Source organism: Podarcis raffonei, chromosome 8 (genome assembly GCF_027172205.1).
Source record: "Podarcis raffonei isolate rPodRaf1 chromosome 8, rPodRaf1.pri, whole genome shotgun sequence".
Lineage (NCBI taxonomy): Eukaryota > Metazoa > Chordata > Lepidosauria > Squamata > Lacertidae > Podarcis > Podarcis raffonei.
In genome coordinates this window covers 3,404,107-3,419,805 of record NC_070609.1, presented here as the reverse complement: position 1 = coordinate 3,419,805, position 15,699 = coordinate 3,404,107, and the positions used below count along the sequence as shown (strand labels likewise).

Sequence of the window (15,699 nt, the reverse complement as noted above, 5' to 3'; positions counted from 1 at the left end):
AAATACGGTAATCCACCCTTCTTTTGAAGGATTCTCTCTCCCCCATTAAAGCAATATTGCACAATTATCTCCACCCCTCTTTAGTGCATCATCTCCCGCGACCTAAGATGAACAGTATTTGCTGTAGTAAAAGGATAACGAATATAATCTATATTTAACACTTCTGGAATCTCCTGGTGTCTGAACATGTCTCTGAGGGCATGAGCCAATTTAGCCTTAAACCCATTATCTCCAGAGTACATTTTCAATAGTGTCTACGTCGATGAGGACGACCTCGGAGGTTGTGGCCTCTCCTTCTCTGCAAGTTTTTAAGCAGAAGTTGGAAGGCCATCTGCCATGTTTGATCTCCTCCCTCCTCACGTCCCAGCAAAAGAGTTTAGGCCTGTGCATTTGGGTCACGAAACTGCTGCAGTGTTAATTTTTCACAAAAACCCCTTTAATTTGGGCCTAATTTGCAGACGGGCGTAGCCTATTCTCTGCGCTGGGTACATCAGGTTGTGTGTTTTCTGAACATCCCTCTGTTTGGTGGATGTTGCAAAGCGATTCCCTCAAAAACGTTTGGGTTTTCTTTTCTTTTTTAAATAAATATTTATTGAAGTTTTACAAATCAAAAAGTTCATCATTTCATATAGATCAATCCATTAGATAAGGTCCACAGAAAAAACAAAAAACAAATATATATAACAAAAAAGAAGAGAAAAAAGAAAAATCCACTTTTTAAAATACAAAATTCCATGTCCCTCTGTCCTGACCTCCTCATATCTCTCTTTTTTGTGTTCCTCTTTATTCCAATCAAATTCAGCAAGTTCAAACCCTTATTCAAACCATACTTAAAATTATATTTTTCTAGTTATTATGTCCCAAATTTCCCTTATCTTAGCCCATTCCTCATCTTATATACTGTGACATAATATTATTCTGTTCATAGCCCCCTTCTCCTTTTTAAAATTCTTATTTTCATTCACTTTTAACCAAATCCCACATGCCCTGTTGCCTTCACTTCCCACATCATGTTAACACTCAGACAATTTGCAATGTTTTTGTAAATAGTCCTTAAACTTTTTCCAGTCCTGTTCCATCAATTCTTCTCCCTGGTCACGGATTCTGCCAGTCATTTCTGCCATCTCCATGTAGTCAATCACTTGCGTCTGCCACTCTTCCACGGTGGGTAAATCTTGTGTCTTCCAATACTTGGCGAGAAGTATTCTTGCTGCAGTTGTTGCATACAACGTTTGGGTTTTCTATGCTCGTTCCTCCCTCCCTCAGAGACCTAATAAGGAGCTGAAGGGGGTGAGGTAATCGGGTGAAGAATACAATGCTACTTCTACTAATGATAATCATTTTAATTTTTGTTCCTGGGTTGTTTCTGTGGAGAGGTTAGACATTTCTCCTCAGAAGAGGCAGGGGTTTGAGCAAACGGGGCAGAGAACCTCCAGCTGAGGCGCCGCTTTCCCGCCTTTTTCTCCCCTGCTGGATTAACGCCAAGCTCAAAATGGTTCCCTTTAGGGAGCTGCCTCCATTTCTCTCCTCAAGGTCTGGAGGGCCGGGGGAAGCTTTCCAAGGCAACGCTTTCTAGAAGATCACAGCCAAATAACATGTATAAACACTCTTTCCCTCAGGAATTTTTTCACGAGAAGGTTCTCCCTCCTCCATTTCATTCTCTCATATATACACATACACACCCACCCGTATTTTTCAGTGTATAAAATGCCCCCCATGTATGACGCTCCCGATTTTTGGGGACTCCAAATTAAGAAAACACCCCTCAGCACTACCCGTGTATAAGATGAGCCCCAATTTTAAACCTATTTTGGGGGGTAAAAAACCCTAGTCTTATACACAGAAAAATATGGGTGTGTGTGTATATCTATATGTATGTGTGTGTATTTATAAATTTATTTATTTTTCCATTTAATAATATACATTCACATCATTATTATCCACTTTACCTCCCTGGCTCTTTGAGCTTGTCAACTTCCTTCCCTCCCGCCTCAGGGCTTTCAAAATTAACCTTTATATCATTGCATTTTGTACGTTTTCCAATTGCACTCATTACAAAATAGCTCAAAATTTAAATAAATACAGAAAGGTAGAAAACTTCTCATTACAAAGTCAAGAAAACTTCTCATTACAAGTCATCGGACAACCCTGCTAGTGATGTTATTTGCTTATGATAATCTGTCAGATATCGTATAAATTTACTCCAGTCCTTTTGGAATACTTGATCATGGTGGTTTCAGATTTTGCCCGTCAGCTTCGCCAGTTCTGCAAAGTCCAACATCTTCATCTGCCACTCTTCTTGTTTCCATTTTTGAGCTAAAAGAGTTCTTGCCGTTGTTGCATACATAAGCAGTCTTTTATCTTCTCTTGGTATCTCTTCACCCACTATACCCAATAAAAAGGCTTCTGGTTTTTTAACAAAAGTATTTTTAAACATTTTCTTTAACTTATTATATACCATTTCCTAGAAAGCCTTTACCTCTTTGCAAGTCCACCACATGTGGTAGAAGATACAGTACCTTCCCTTTCTTTATATTTCCAGCACTCATTGGTTCTTGTCTTCCACATTTTAGCAAGTTTATCTGGTGTTAGGTACCATCTGTACATCATTTTCATAACGTTTTAAGTGCACTGCATGCAGCAAAATTAATACCTTCCTTCCACAACCTTTTCCGGGATTCTAACTGATTATTATATCCAATATCTTTAACCCATCTCCTTCCTCCATTTCGCCCCCTAGGGTTGTTCATATTTTATTTTGAAACTGAGGAATCCCACCCCATCCTTAGGGGATTTTGCTCTCTGCCACATCCTGTTCAATGAACATCCTCTGGTCCACTCTGGCATAAGTGGAAATTAGGAGGAATGTCACGGTCCGGTTTACGGGCAGTCAAAGTCCTGAGGACGTCAGGACCGGGTGCAAGATGGCGGGGTGGGAGCAGGAACGGGGGTCCAGAAACCAGGAAGCCAAGAGTCCGAGGTTCAGGAGTCACAAACTCAGGGGTCCGAGGATCAAGAAGCAAGGAGTCATGAAGTCCGAGGATCAAGAAGCAAGGAGTCATGAAGTCAGGGGTCCGAGGATCAAGAAGCAAGGAGTCATGAATTCAGGGGTCCAAGAAGCAAGGAGTCACAAAGTCAAGGGTCTGGGAACAAGAAGCAAGGAGTCACGAAGTCAAGGGTCCGAGGATCAGGAAGTCACGAAGTCAAGGGTCCGAGGATCAGGAAGGAAGGAGTCACAAAGTCAAGGGTCCGAGGATCAGGAAGGAAGGGGTCACGAAGTCAAGGGTCCGAGGGTCGAGAAGCAAGGAGTCACGAAGTCAAGGGTCTGAGGATCAGGAAGCCAGGAATCACAAAGTCAAGGGTCCGAGGGTCAAGAAGCAAGGAGTCACAAAGTCAAGGGTCCGAGGATCAGGAAGGAAGGGGTCACGAAGTCAAGGGTCCGAGGGTCGAGAAGCAAGGAGTCACGAAGTCAAGGGTCCGAGGATCAGGAAGGAAGGAGTCACGAAGTCAAGGGTCCGAGGATCAAGAAGAAAGGAGTCACAAAGTCAAGGGTCTGGGAACAAGAAGCAACGAGTCACAAAGTCAAGGGTCCGAGGGTCAGGAAGCAGGGAGTCAAGGAGGCAAACGCAGCAAGGCAGGAAATGTGTTGTTGTGGCAAAGAGCCGAAGGGAAATGCTGACCTTATATCCCTTCCTGGCTCTTGCCACCAGGTGCAGCGAGTTACCAATCGGCCTCACCTGTGCGGCCGCGTCTTGCCTCTTCAGAACAAACTTAGGAAGGCCCCTGTCCTGCAAAGCCCTACTGATCACAGGACCTAGCTCCTGCACGCACTCCTGATAAGGAATTTCTGTGGGCTAGAGGCCATACGGTTGCCATATTGTCCTCTGTTTCCAAGGCATGTCCTCTTTTTCATGAGCAGCCTCGTCATAGCAATCCACAGTTTAAACTAGAAGTTGGCAAGTGTGTCCTAATTTTCTGCTCTTCGAAATATGGCAACCCCTAGCTGAGGACATTCGCCAACTTCTTTCCCCCCCTTTGCATTCACTCAAGTCTTACAGAGTGTGGATTTATGGATTTTGGTTGTCCTGGGTGTTTTGTTGTGGTTTACTGTAATTTTTTTGTGTTATTGGGTACGGTCATCATGGCCTTTTTTGTCTCAGGCATGGTCCAGAAGTGGAGGCAGAAGACTTTGAAAGGCCCATCCGGTCTGGCGGGGGAGTAGATATCCCATGCGCAGTGTCCTCCATTTCCATTTTTCTTCCATTAGTGATCTGCTTGGCTGGGTGCCCAAAGAACAAACATTTTAATATTTTAAGACTAGCATGGTTGTCTTAAGAGAGAGAGTGGTTGGGCCAAGTACCAGGAAGATGCTGGTTGCTGCAAGCAGAATATTCACAGTTTCAAGGAACCAGCCAAATCTTTTAAACATTTATTTATTGAGTGAGTGAGATTATTATAGTAAATTGAAGAAATAAAAGGTAAAGGTACCCCTGCCCGTACGGGCCAGTCTTGACAGACTCTAGGGTTGTGCGCCCATCTCACTCAAGAGGCCGGGGGCCAGCGCTGTCCGGAGACACTTCCGGGTCACGTGGCCAGCGTGACATCGCTGCTCTGGCGAGCCAGAGCTGCACACGGAAACGCCGTTTACCTTCCCGCTAGTAAGCGGTCCCTATTTATCTACTTGCACCGGGAGTGCTTTCGAACTGCTAGGTTGGCAGGCGCTGGGACCGAACAACGGGAGTGCACCCCGCCGCGGGGATTCGAACCGCCGACCTTTCGATCGGCAAGCCCTAGGCGCTGAGGCTTTTACCCACAACGCCACCCGCGTCCCTCAAAAAATTGAAGAAATAGAAAACAAAAAAAAATAGAATATAAAACATTTTAAAAAACAGCCTTTTCTCAAGGTGTCTTGTGAACTTAAGTTATTTTCAGAGTGCAAAAAAAAAAACCCAGAACATTAGTTAAACAAAGATTATTTAATTTCACAGTAAAGGGTTTCTTTAATTCTATATATATATCGATATATATATAATGTTTAGGTTCCTATGTCTCAAAACTCCTCCTTGCAAGCCATCAACGACGTCCTCTCATCACTTCAGGATTTTTCTCCACCTGGAAGAACGTGATCTGGGTGGAATATGTTTTGGCGGCAGCGAGAAAAACACCCTGGTGGGAGACCGCAGGGGCTCCGGTGAGAGTTTTACCAGCACCGTAGAGTTTGTGATGCGAGCCCCGTAATGCCCTGCCCAGAATTGTGTGTCCACCCCTTTGTGCCAGAGCTGGATGTAGCGAACGCCGGTGCCGTAACTCCTGAACACGTGGGACACCTACAGAGGCAGAGAGAGGAACAAAAAGTCAAGGAGAAGCACCCTTGGAAAGCAGAACACCTTAGAAAGCTTGCCACGGGTTTCTCGCGTTCTGCATCTTTTTTGCTTTCATTTAAGCCTTGCAGCGCTTCCTCCCGAGGCAACGTTGGCCGGTGTTGCTCTCCGTACAGCCGGTCTTCCTCTGTTGGAAGAGATTTTTTTCATGGCGATACATGCATGGTCACACCAGTGCCTGGACGGTTTAACAGGTAGTTTGGATGATGTCTTGGATTTCCAACAGTCTTGCAAGAGCAGGATTAAATAGTAAAAACTATTGTTGGTGTCTTTGCAGATAAGAGTGTTTCACGATACAGAAGGCTACCTTTGGAGTACATGATCACCCTTATGTTTTGATGTAGTAATTTGCTTGTCCATTTTACTTGTGTTCAGCATCCATGCACACGCTGTACGAGTTATCTGAGTGCTAAGGTTTAGTGTTACAACTAAGGGTACGTGGACACTCTCAAAGGCGTTTTATCGCCTTGCAGATGGTTATAGCGTTTAACAGACTATGTGAGGCTGCAAAGCAATCAATGGTGGAGGCTTCCGTTCCGGAAAGGGATGTGAATTCGCCTGTTCTGTCCCCTTCAATGCTTCCATTTAAAATAACAAGATAATAATGCCAAGATCATGGGTTCATTCCCTGTGCCTTATAAAGCAGCCACACTTCGGGGAGAGTGGTAAACCTGGCAACAAATGGAGCAGGAATTCAGAATAAGTTTGTTTTAAGGAGCAATCGTTGGATCACCCAGTTTTAACTGAATGCTCTGACTTTATTATAATTACCGGTAGCTCCAAAGTAGTCTTACCTGACACTTGTATTTAGACTTTTGCTGTTTTGACAAATGAGGCTGCTATGTCACTTTAGTGCACCATTAACTCCTCCTCCACCCTCACCCCCCCAGGTTTTGGCTTTGCATCTGCATTTGGATCAGTACTATTCCCATGCAGCCATTTGGCACCTACAATCTTTAATCCCAAAAGGAAGGAAAACAGGCCTTGGAGATAGCAAAGTACACCTTTTGATACTGGGCGTCGTTCCACTGCGGAATGGGATCCGGATTAGCGTTGAATTCGGCAATTACTGACCAATCCGCTGCCAGGAGCTCCACACGGATTTTGTACCTGCAGCCACAGTCTTCCCGGGCACCCCACCTGAAAGGGATGGCGGAGAGGATGGGGTATAGCCAAGGCAGCGAAAGGAATGGAGCATATCTGAAGGAGCGTCTCCACCCCCATCGTTCTACCCGGACACTGAGGTCCAGCGCCGAGGGCCTTCTGGCGGTTCCCTCACTGCAAGAAGCCAAGGTACTGGGAACCAAGCAGAGGGCCTTCTCGGTGGTGGCGCCCGCCCTGTGAAACACCCTCCCACCAGATGTCAAAGAGAAGAACAACTACCAAACTTTTAGAAGACATCTGAAGGCAGCCCTGTTTAGGGAAGCTTTTAATGTTTGATGTATTACTGTATTTTAATGTTTGGTTGGAAGCTGCCCAGAGTGGCTGGGGAAGCCCAGCCAGATGGGTGGGGTATAAATAACAAATTATTGTTATTAGTAGTAGTAGTAGTAGGCTAATTCTCGGGAGATCAAAATAAGAGTAGAGCTCACCAGTCACAGATAACAACATCAGGTTGACAGGTATCCATGAGCTCCTCCGGAAAACCTTCTTTCAGCAAATCAATCATCTGTGATTTTACACACCACCTGAGCAGAGTGGGGAACAACAAAGACCTTAATGCTATGTTTACAGCGCTTTGGGCTCCTTGCGTCTTCCAGAAAGACGGCATCAATACAGAAACACAAAGCAGCTAAGAGTTTGTGACCTGTAAGGGAATAGGCAAGGAAAAGTGGCAACTCAGAGAGGAGAAACTGGCTGTGCCGCCAGCTGCAGTTAAAAAGGATGTCCCAGGCCACAGGGAAATGGAGCAGCCCAAAAAAACGGGATTGTGACGTCTCCCACATTGACTCACACGTATGATGAGGCAAAGCAAGTCTGGGCCTCTGCTCCTTCCACATGCTGTCTGTTCTCTTCCACTCTCCACCCATTTCCTCCATGCTGGATCACCCAGTGTTGAAACTGTTCTGTGGGCACAATAACAGGAATCAGTGGAGATGTCGTTTTCGGATGCAAAGTGCGAGGGCTCATCCGCACTCATTTCCTCTGCACTTTCTAGGTCCATTCTTTCCTGGATGCTGTCCGTTTTTGTTTCCTCCCCCTGCTGCTCTCCCCGCAAAGAAACACTCTCGGCAATCCGTGGAAGACCTGAATCGCCGTTTGTTCCTATTCAGCATTAGAGAGCGGATCTTCCTGGTGAAGGCAGTAGTGCAAAACAAATAGAACGGCTCGGACACAAACCGGGAAAACGCAGAATTGTGCCTAGAAAGTTTGGGGTAAAAAGAAAATGTGAATGAGCCCCAAGTTGACATAGGAATGTAGTGTAGGAATGTAGGAATGTGTGTCATAGGAATGCAGACTGGATTATTGTAACTCGCTCTACGTGGGGCTGCCCTTGAGACTGACCCAGAAACTCCAGCGGGTGCAGAATGCCGCGGCGAGACTCCTTACGGGGTCTTCGCTGCGAGATCACATTTCACCCGGTGCTTTACCAGCTGCACTGGCTCCCGGTGGAGTACAGGATCAGGTTTTAACCTTTAAATCCCTATACGGCCTAGGACCCTCGTACCTACAGGACCGCCTCTCTTGGTATGTCCCACGGAGGAACTTACGGTCTTCAAACAAAAACATCCTGAAGGTCCCAGGCCACAGAGAAGTTAGGCTGGCCTCAACTAGAGCCAGGGCTTTTTCGGCTGTGGCTCCGATCTGGTGGAACGCTCTGTCAGAAGAGACTAGGGCCCTGCGGGACTTGACAAGGGCCTGCAAGACAGAGCTGTTCCACCAGGACTTTGGTCAGGGCACAGCCTTTGGCAATCTTCACAGAACTTTAGCCTAATGGTTGCCATCAATTTGAGTTGAAATAATTTTAATGAAATGATTTTAGAAAGTTGTATTATTTTATTGTTGTTAGCCACACTGAGCCCGGCTTCAGCTGGGGAGGGCGGGATATAAATAAAATTTATTATTATTACTATTATTATTATTATTATTATTATTATTAAGAGCCTGGCCGCTGGATCAGGCCCAAGGCCCATCTAATCCAGCATCCATGAGTACAATGCACCACCAGTACTCAGAGCCATAATGCTTCTGTCAGGGAGGACAGGATGTGGACATCATGGCTAATAGCTGTGTTTAGCTCCTGTTTGGAAAGCGTTGAGAATTGCCTCTGGGAATGCGCAGAGTACGTTTCCTCACCCCACAATCCCAACAGTGTCTCTGATTAGAGTGCAAGCATTTGAAGGGACAAGTTCTGGACATTAGACTCCCGGGGACCCACCTGCCTCCCACCTGCCTGACGCATCAGCTCCCTCACCTGTCCCACAGGGATTCTTGATCAGGTTCCTCCCAAAGGGCCGCAGGACCCCCACTCGGCGGCAATCCATTCGGGGGCATCGTTGGGCAGCTTCAATGGCATCGTGCATGCGCGGGTCCCTCTCCCACTGAAGTTTCCAGACGGTGGGCCTGTCAATGAGGTCCCTCCACCTGCAGCACACCAGGCGGCAGCGGGTCACCAGTGTCCGCGCAGGCACCCAGCTCAGGATCAGCTCCAACAGTTCCTCGGGCAACGGGTTCAAATCCACCAGGCACTGGATTTCCATTCCGTCGGTGGAAGTGCTCTTGCTTTTTACAAGTCCCATGTCTGGTCTCTCACTGCGGTCAAGTTTCGGAAATAAAAGTTGAAGACGTTTTAAACTAAAATACCTCGGGACGGAGGCCTGTCATTCTGCCCCATCCTCCCAGGAGTGGTGTTACCCTGGAAAGGAAAAAAACCTGAGGCTGCTTTCTTGATAATTAAGAGTGAACTGGAGTACAGAAAACAAATTCAAGTTTGGTGCTCCCACCCGCCCAGAAGCAAAGTGATGCCTGCTTGTTTGTTTTCTTGCAGAAACCAGGTTTCTCTACCTTTTCCATCGCAGGCTGTTTGCACACAGAGGAGCAGGCAGCCTTCTCCCTTTGCGCGCCCAGGGACCGCTCCTTCCGCAAAAACAAACCGCGCCTGGAGGAAGAGCAGTGGAAAGGAAGCGAAGCCGGCCGGACCTGGTTCCCGTGTAGACAGGATAAGCCAATCAGCTGCCGGGGAAGAGAAAGGGGCGGTCCTTCTAGCGCAAGAGCAAAGCTGGCGGGGATTGGCGAAAGGGAGGTTGATTGGCATTCGCCGCGCCCGTCATTTCCGATCAGGGGCCTCGGAACGCCAAGCGGCAGGCAGGAATTCAACCGGTGAAGCTTCCTCGTGCGCCACGCGCTGGGAAAATGCAAACTTTGGAAACCGCCCGCACCATTAAAATAACCATTCGCTCCAAACCAAGGAGAGCATTAAAACAAGGCAGTGTTGTTGTTTAGCCGCTTAGTCGTGTCCGACTCTTCGTGACCCCCTTTTTTATTTCAAAAAAGGAAAAAGTCTGTTAAGCGTATTGAGTTGCGCAGCAATAGGTCCCAGTTCAGTCTACCTTACAGGGTGACTTCCAGGATATATACACCATACATACCGTATGTTGTTTGAAAGACCTGGCAGCTTGTGTCTGTGTAAACTGGGACCCTAAAACGGGAAAAGCATAGTCTTCATCAGTGGTCAGCAAACGTTTTCAGCAGGCAGCCGGTCCACTGTCCCTCAGACCATGTGGGGGGCCAGACTATATTTTTTTTGGGGGGGATGAATGAATTTCCATGCCCCACAAATAACCCAGAGATGCTGAAGGAAGACCCGAAGTCACCCCCCACCAAAGCAGGCTCAAAGCTTCTCAGAGCTTTTGTGGCCTGTAAAACATGTTGCAAAATTTCAGTTCATCTGCCAAGTTTTTGCCAGTGTTAAGCAGGAGGGGCACTGTGTTCCCTGGCTTCTGGCAAAGTATCAAAGTTTCAAAATTCCTATGTTATGCTGCGGCTCCTTTTTCAGAGTAAAATTGCACCTAAAAAAGAAAAGCTTGACAAAGTTCACAGAAAGCATTCACTTGCTTTTTTAAGAAAGTCACTTTCCAGGTTAGTACTTGGGGCAAGAGGGTGGGTAACCTTTGGCATTCTGGGTTTTTTGTCGCTTGACTGTAAATCCTAATTGGCTCCAGGCAGTAGCAGGTCAGAGTAGCTGGCTGAATGCAGCAGTGTCCTTCTGAGATAGCTGCCAAGAGAGAAACTACTCCAAGCGCCTGGCACAAGGGAAAAAAAGCTGATGTCCTGTTATTGCATGAATGAATGTTAGAAACAGGTAGTTCACTTGCTTCTGCAACAGTCTTTTAGCAAGAACAGAGATGAGAAGAAATCATTTTTGAGAAATCTTATTGTCACCTGTCCTCACCTTCCTGGCTGTCCAAAGATTAAGAGGGGGGAATGAAGGAAGGTGAGGACAGGTGACCTCACCTAGGCCCGAAGTCACCCCCCACCAAAGCAGGCTCAACGCTTCTCAGAGCTTTTCAAAATCATTTTTCTCAGCAGCTAAAAGGCATAGCTAAGCATCAGAAACATTCCGCTTGCTGTAACTATAAAGATTGCAACGAAGGTAGGGAACACAGTCCATTGTTTCTCAGGCCTTTCTGATGCCTTCTGGCCTTGCTAAAGAACCACATTGCAACTTACTTTCTGTCCGGGAACCATGCCAGAACAAGAGATTGAAACATATCTGAACACTCTGAAACCCCTTTCCTGGGAAGGGCGCCAAGAGTCCAATAGTCCCAAGACAGCTTTCTGTTCATGCTCAGAGGAACTCCTGAGGGAGGAGAAAGGGGGAGGGAACTGGAAAGCGGTATATATGCTTGTGCACATGACTGTGAATTTCGTGCATGCTTTTGTGGACTATCACACTTGCTCCTTCTACCAGTTCATGGATGGTAGAAATAAAAGCCTTTTCTCCGAAACTATTCCTTGAGTGTCTGTTGACTCCCACTTCCCTTTCCCAGGCGCAATATTTTTCCCACCCGAGGGCAAAGCCTCATAAGGCTACAATGCATTTTAAATAAAAAGACACATTCTACTCATGTAAACACATGCTAATTCCCGGACTATCCACGGGCCAGATTTAAAAGGCGATTGGGCTGGATCCGGCCCCCGGGCCTTAGTTTGCCTACCCATGGTCTTAATCAAGCCAGTTAGTTTCCCGGCCCAATTCAAAATGCTGTTTTTGACCTATAAAGCCTTAAAGGACTCACAATTCCTCAAGGACCGCTCCTCTCCATACCCAGACCCCAAGATCATCTTCTGTCGCACTCGGAGGGTGGCAACACAAGAACAGGGCCTTCTCTGCAGTGGCTCCCTGTCTTTGGAACGCTTTCCCCGGGGAGCCTGGCGCCTTCATTACATTCCTTTAGGCTCCAGATGAAAACGTGCCTCTTCAACCAGGCCTTGGGGGTGCATATAGCGTGGTGCTTTATAGTGCCTCGGCCTGTTTCTTCCTTAGCCCAATGCAGCATGCTCAGACCAGCAGCAGCTCCTCTGGAGCCCAGGCAGATACCCTGCTCGCTCGCTCCCAGAACCTTTTAACTTGGCTTGGCCGTCTTCTGTATGCAACGAAGGTGTCCTGATACAGACTTCTGGAAACCTCTCCTAGACTGCCAGTACTGGGAGAACTCTTGTGCTTAGAAATGAGTGTCTCTGAACATGTGCAGATTGACAGGGAGTAGCCACAACCTGGGACTCCTCTCCTGCACACCTTCTTCTTCCAGCACATGACCAGTATTGAAGGCCTTGGCTGTGCTTCCTGCACTGCAGGGGGTCAGACTAGATGAGCGCCGGTGTCCCTTTCAACTCTGCCATTCTATTTCCCCCCCCCCCCATGCAAGTCGCCTCTTCGTTTTTTGAAAATTAAGTGCCTGAAGGGAGAGAGCATCTGAGTCACTGCCCCCTCACCTCATAGGGCAGCGAATTTTGGGGGGGTGCATAAAGCACAATGCAGGCAAGCCGATATTCAACAGGGGCAGCTTCCCCAAATATATGAAGTGATGGGGAAAGGCTACTGAAATCCTGCCTGCTACCCCCCTCCCACTGGTACAGAAACAAGGGCAATTAAAAGAACAAATAGACTTTCACAGGCCCTGGAAATAGTTGCAGTCATGGATGCTTTAGCTGAGATTCCTGCATTGCAGGGCTTTGGACTACATGAGCCCTGGGTTACTTTTTTTTTTTTGTATAATATTTTTATTAATTTTCAACAAAACAAAAATACACGTTGCATCACATTATAACTTTAACAGATTTTCTCTTTTTTTACTTCCTTCAGCCTCTCTGACAATCATCCGAATTCAACCTTTTAATTACACATTTCCAAATTTTGCTATTGCCTTTTAACTAACCTTTTCGTATCCATTTTTCTTTCTTGCAATATTTCTTAGATTTTTACAGAGCTTCTTTTAATGCCGCTAACATTATTTCATTATCACTTATAGTTTCCCAATAATCCACTAGTTTTCCCCAGTCCTCGATGAACTTTTGATCATGTTGGTATCTGATCTTTCCTGTTAATTTGTCAAGTTCTGCATAGTCCATCAGCTTCAATCTCCACTCACCCAATGTTGGTATTTGTTCCTGCTTCCATCTTTGGGGACCCCTGGGTTACTTTCCAACTCTACAATTATATGATTTTATGGTTCAATTCAGCCCAAATGTGGAGGAGACTGTCAGGTACTTCTCCAGAATATCGTGGGTGTTTTCCATCTTGACGGCTGAATCACTTTCTCTTCTGCTTCTATTTACACCTCTGGGCTCTATAAAAAGAAAATGAAGAGATGCTATCGCTTTGAATGTTATTTTCCTTGTAAGCTGAAAAGCGGTAATTGTATCCAGACATGGCTTGGTTCGAGAACATATTATAACACGTCCTTTAAAAAGAAGGGTGGGGAGTTTAGCTCAACCCACCTGTTAGTGTGATCAGAGCAATCCTATCAGAAAGAGACTTTCCTAGCTGGGTGGCTGGCCCCTGCTGTGTGAACCATCCATAAATGTTTATTGCTGTATTATTTGCCCATTTGATTAATTCAGCCCCCAAAAGCAACTGTCAACGCATTCTATGAAGCAAAGAATACTGTAATTGAATGTATCCCTTCTTAGTTATTTTTAGTGTTATAATAACACCCCCCCCAACAATGAACATAGCTTTTACAATAGGAGGGTGGGATACAAATACTCATATATATATGTGTGTGTGTGTGTGTGTGTGTGTGTGTGTGTGTGTACCTAAGCCAGTGACCTTCGCCTGGCCACATCTTGTGGCAGGGAGTTCCACACATCTATTCCTAGCCCTGGGGAGAAATGCTAAATGTGCCTGTTCCTGGACCCAGCAGATGCACTGGATGACCCAGAACTATAATAATAATAATAATAATAATAATAATAATAATAATAATAATAATAATATAATTATTATTTATTATTTATACCCCGCCCATCTGGCTGGGTTTCCCCCAACCATTCTGGGCGGCTTCCAACAAAATACAATAATAGAGATTGGTACGTTTTCCCTTCTACTTTGGAGCAAAGGAGAAAAAGGAAGCCCAGCCCAGGCAGAGAAGAAGCCATCCCGGAGCTGAACCAAAGCCGGGAGGCCGGAGGATGGAAGAGGCGCAGGGACAGAGTGGGTCCTAACAAGACCAGGACGGAAGACGGCCCCGTCCCCTGTTGGTCTTTGGCCGGGAGGCACAGGGGCTCCAATCCAACCCCCACCACCTTGACCGGACGAAGGAACTCCTGCATTGCAGGGGGTTGGACTAGATGACCATGGAGCCCTTTCTTCCCACTCTACAATCTGATGGGTCTGCGGAAAGAGGGTGGCAGGGCTCCTGTGCGCCTTCCACAGTTCTGCTAAGGAGGATTTTAGCAGGGATCAGAAGGCTCTCCGTGCCCCCTCCCCAATATCTTTTTTTTAAAAAAGGGGAGATATAAGGTAAGTTTTGGGCATTTCCACTCTGATTGCTTCGTTCTACTGCCTTGTCTCCAGAGAAATCTCTATGTGGGACAAGAAGCTACAGTTAGAACTGGATATGGAACAACTGATTGGTTCGAAATTGGGAAAGGAGTATGACAAGGCTGTATATTGTCTCCTTGCTTATTTAACTTATATGCAGAATTCACCATGCGAAAGGCTGGACTGGATGAATCCCAAACCGGAATTAAGATTGCCGGAAGAAATATCAACAACCTCAGATATGCAGATGACACAACCTTGATGGCAGAAAGTGAGGAGGAACTAAAGAACCTTTTAATGAGGGTGAAAGAGGAGAGCGCAAAATATGGTCTGAAGCTCAATGTCAAAAAAATTAAGATCATGGCCACTGGTCCCATCACCTCCTGGCAAATAGAAGGGGAAGAAATGGAGGCAGCGAGAGATTTTACTTTCTTGGGCTCCATGATCACTGCAGATGGTGACAGCAGCCATGAAATTAAAAGACGCCTGCTTCTTGGGAGAAAAGCAATGACAAACCTAGACAGCATCTTAAAAAGCAGAGACATCACCTTGCCAACAAAGGTCCGTATAGATAAAGCTCTGGTTTTCCCAGTAGTGAAGTATGGAAGTGAGAGCTGGACCATAAAGAAGGCTGATCGCCAAAGAATGGATGCTTTTGAATTCTGGTGCTGGAGGAGACTCTTGAGAGTCCCATGGACTGCAAGAAGATCAAACCTCTCCATTCTGAAGGAAATCAGCCCTGAGTGCTCACTGGAAGGACAGATCCTGAAGCTGAGGCTCCAAGACTTTGGCCACCTCATGAGATGAGAAGACTCCCTGGAAAAGACCCTGATGTTGGGAAAGATGGAGGGCACAAGGAGAAGGGGACGACAGAGGACAAGATGGTGGGACAGTGTTCTCGAAGCGACCAGCATGAGTTTGACCAAACTGCAGGAGGCAGTGGAAGACAGGAGTGCCTGGCGTGCTGTGGTCCAGGGGGTCACAAAGAGGCGGACACGAATAAACGACTAAACAACAACAACAACACAATTTGTGGACGTAATAGGCCCACACACAACACAAAACATTGTTGCTGTATGTAGTTTTTATTTTTATATCTTATATTTTGGAAATGCACATCCAGGTTTTTTTCTTTAATTTTTTTGGGGGTCCCCAAGAGAGTGGAGACCTAAGCTAGAGCTTGCACGCAAATCCGGCACTAGCAGCCCCAAAAGAGGACGTGTCCGGGATTTCCCGGGCGTTGCGCAAAGAAGCAGCCCTCCCCAAAAGATGCAAAGCGAGACCCAGCGACCGCAGCTGCTGTCACCTTCCATTTTTGGGGCGGGGTCCGGT

General features: G+C 46.4%; 1 protein-coding gene across 3 annotated transcripts; it reads right to left on the bottom strand.

The window, feature by feature from the left end:
* Positions 1-4,844: 4,844 nt before the first annotated feature.
* On the bottom strand, positions 4,845-9,571 carry LOC128418212 (F-box only protein 27-like). Of its 3 annotated transcripts, XM_053397676.1 has the most exons (6): positions 9,387-9,567; positions 8,797-9,237; positions 7,336-7,447; positions 6,974-7,069; positions 6,386-6,521; positions 4,847-5,327 (listed from the first exon to the last, which is right to left on the bottom strand). In XM_053397676.1, the coding sequence occupies exons 2-6, from the start codon at positions 9,119-9,121 to the stop codon at positions 5,091-5,093; spliced, it is 906 nt and encodes a 301-aa protein (XP_053253651.1). In that variant the 5' UTR covers positions 9,122-9,237; positions 9,387-9,567; the 3' UTR covers positions 4,847-5,090. The 3 variants fall into 3 exon arrangements, with proteins under 3 accessions (XP_053253652.1, XP_053253651.1, XP_053253650.1); XM_053397675.1 differs by having other exon boundaries at positions 8,797-9,567; XM_053397677.1 differs by lacking the exon at positions 6,974-7,069 and having other exon boundaries at positions 4,845-5,327; positions 8,797-9,571.
* Between the last annotated feature and the right edge of the window lie 6,128 nt (positions 9,572-15,699).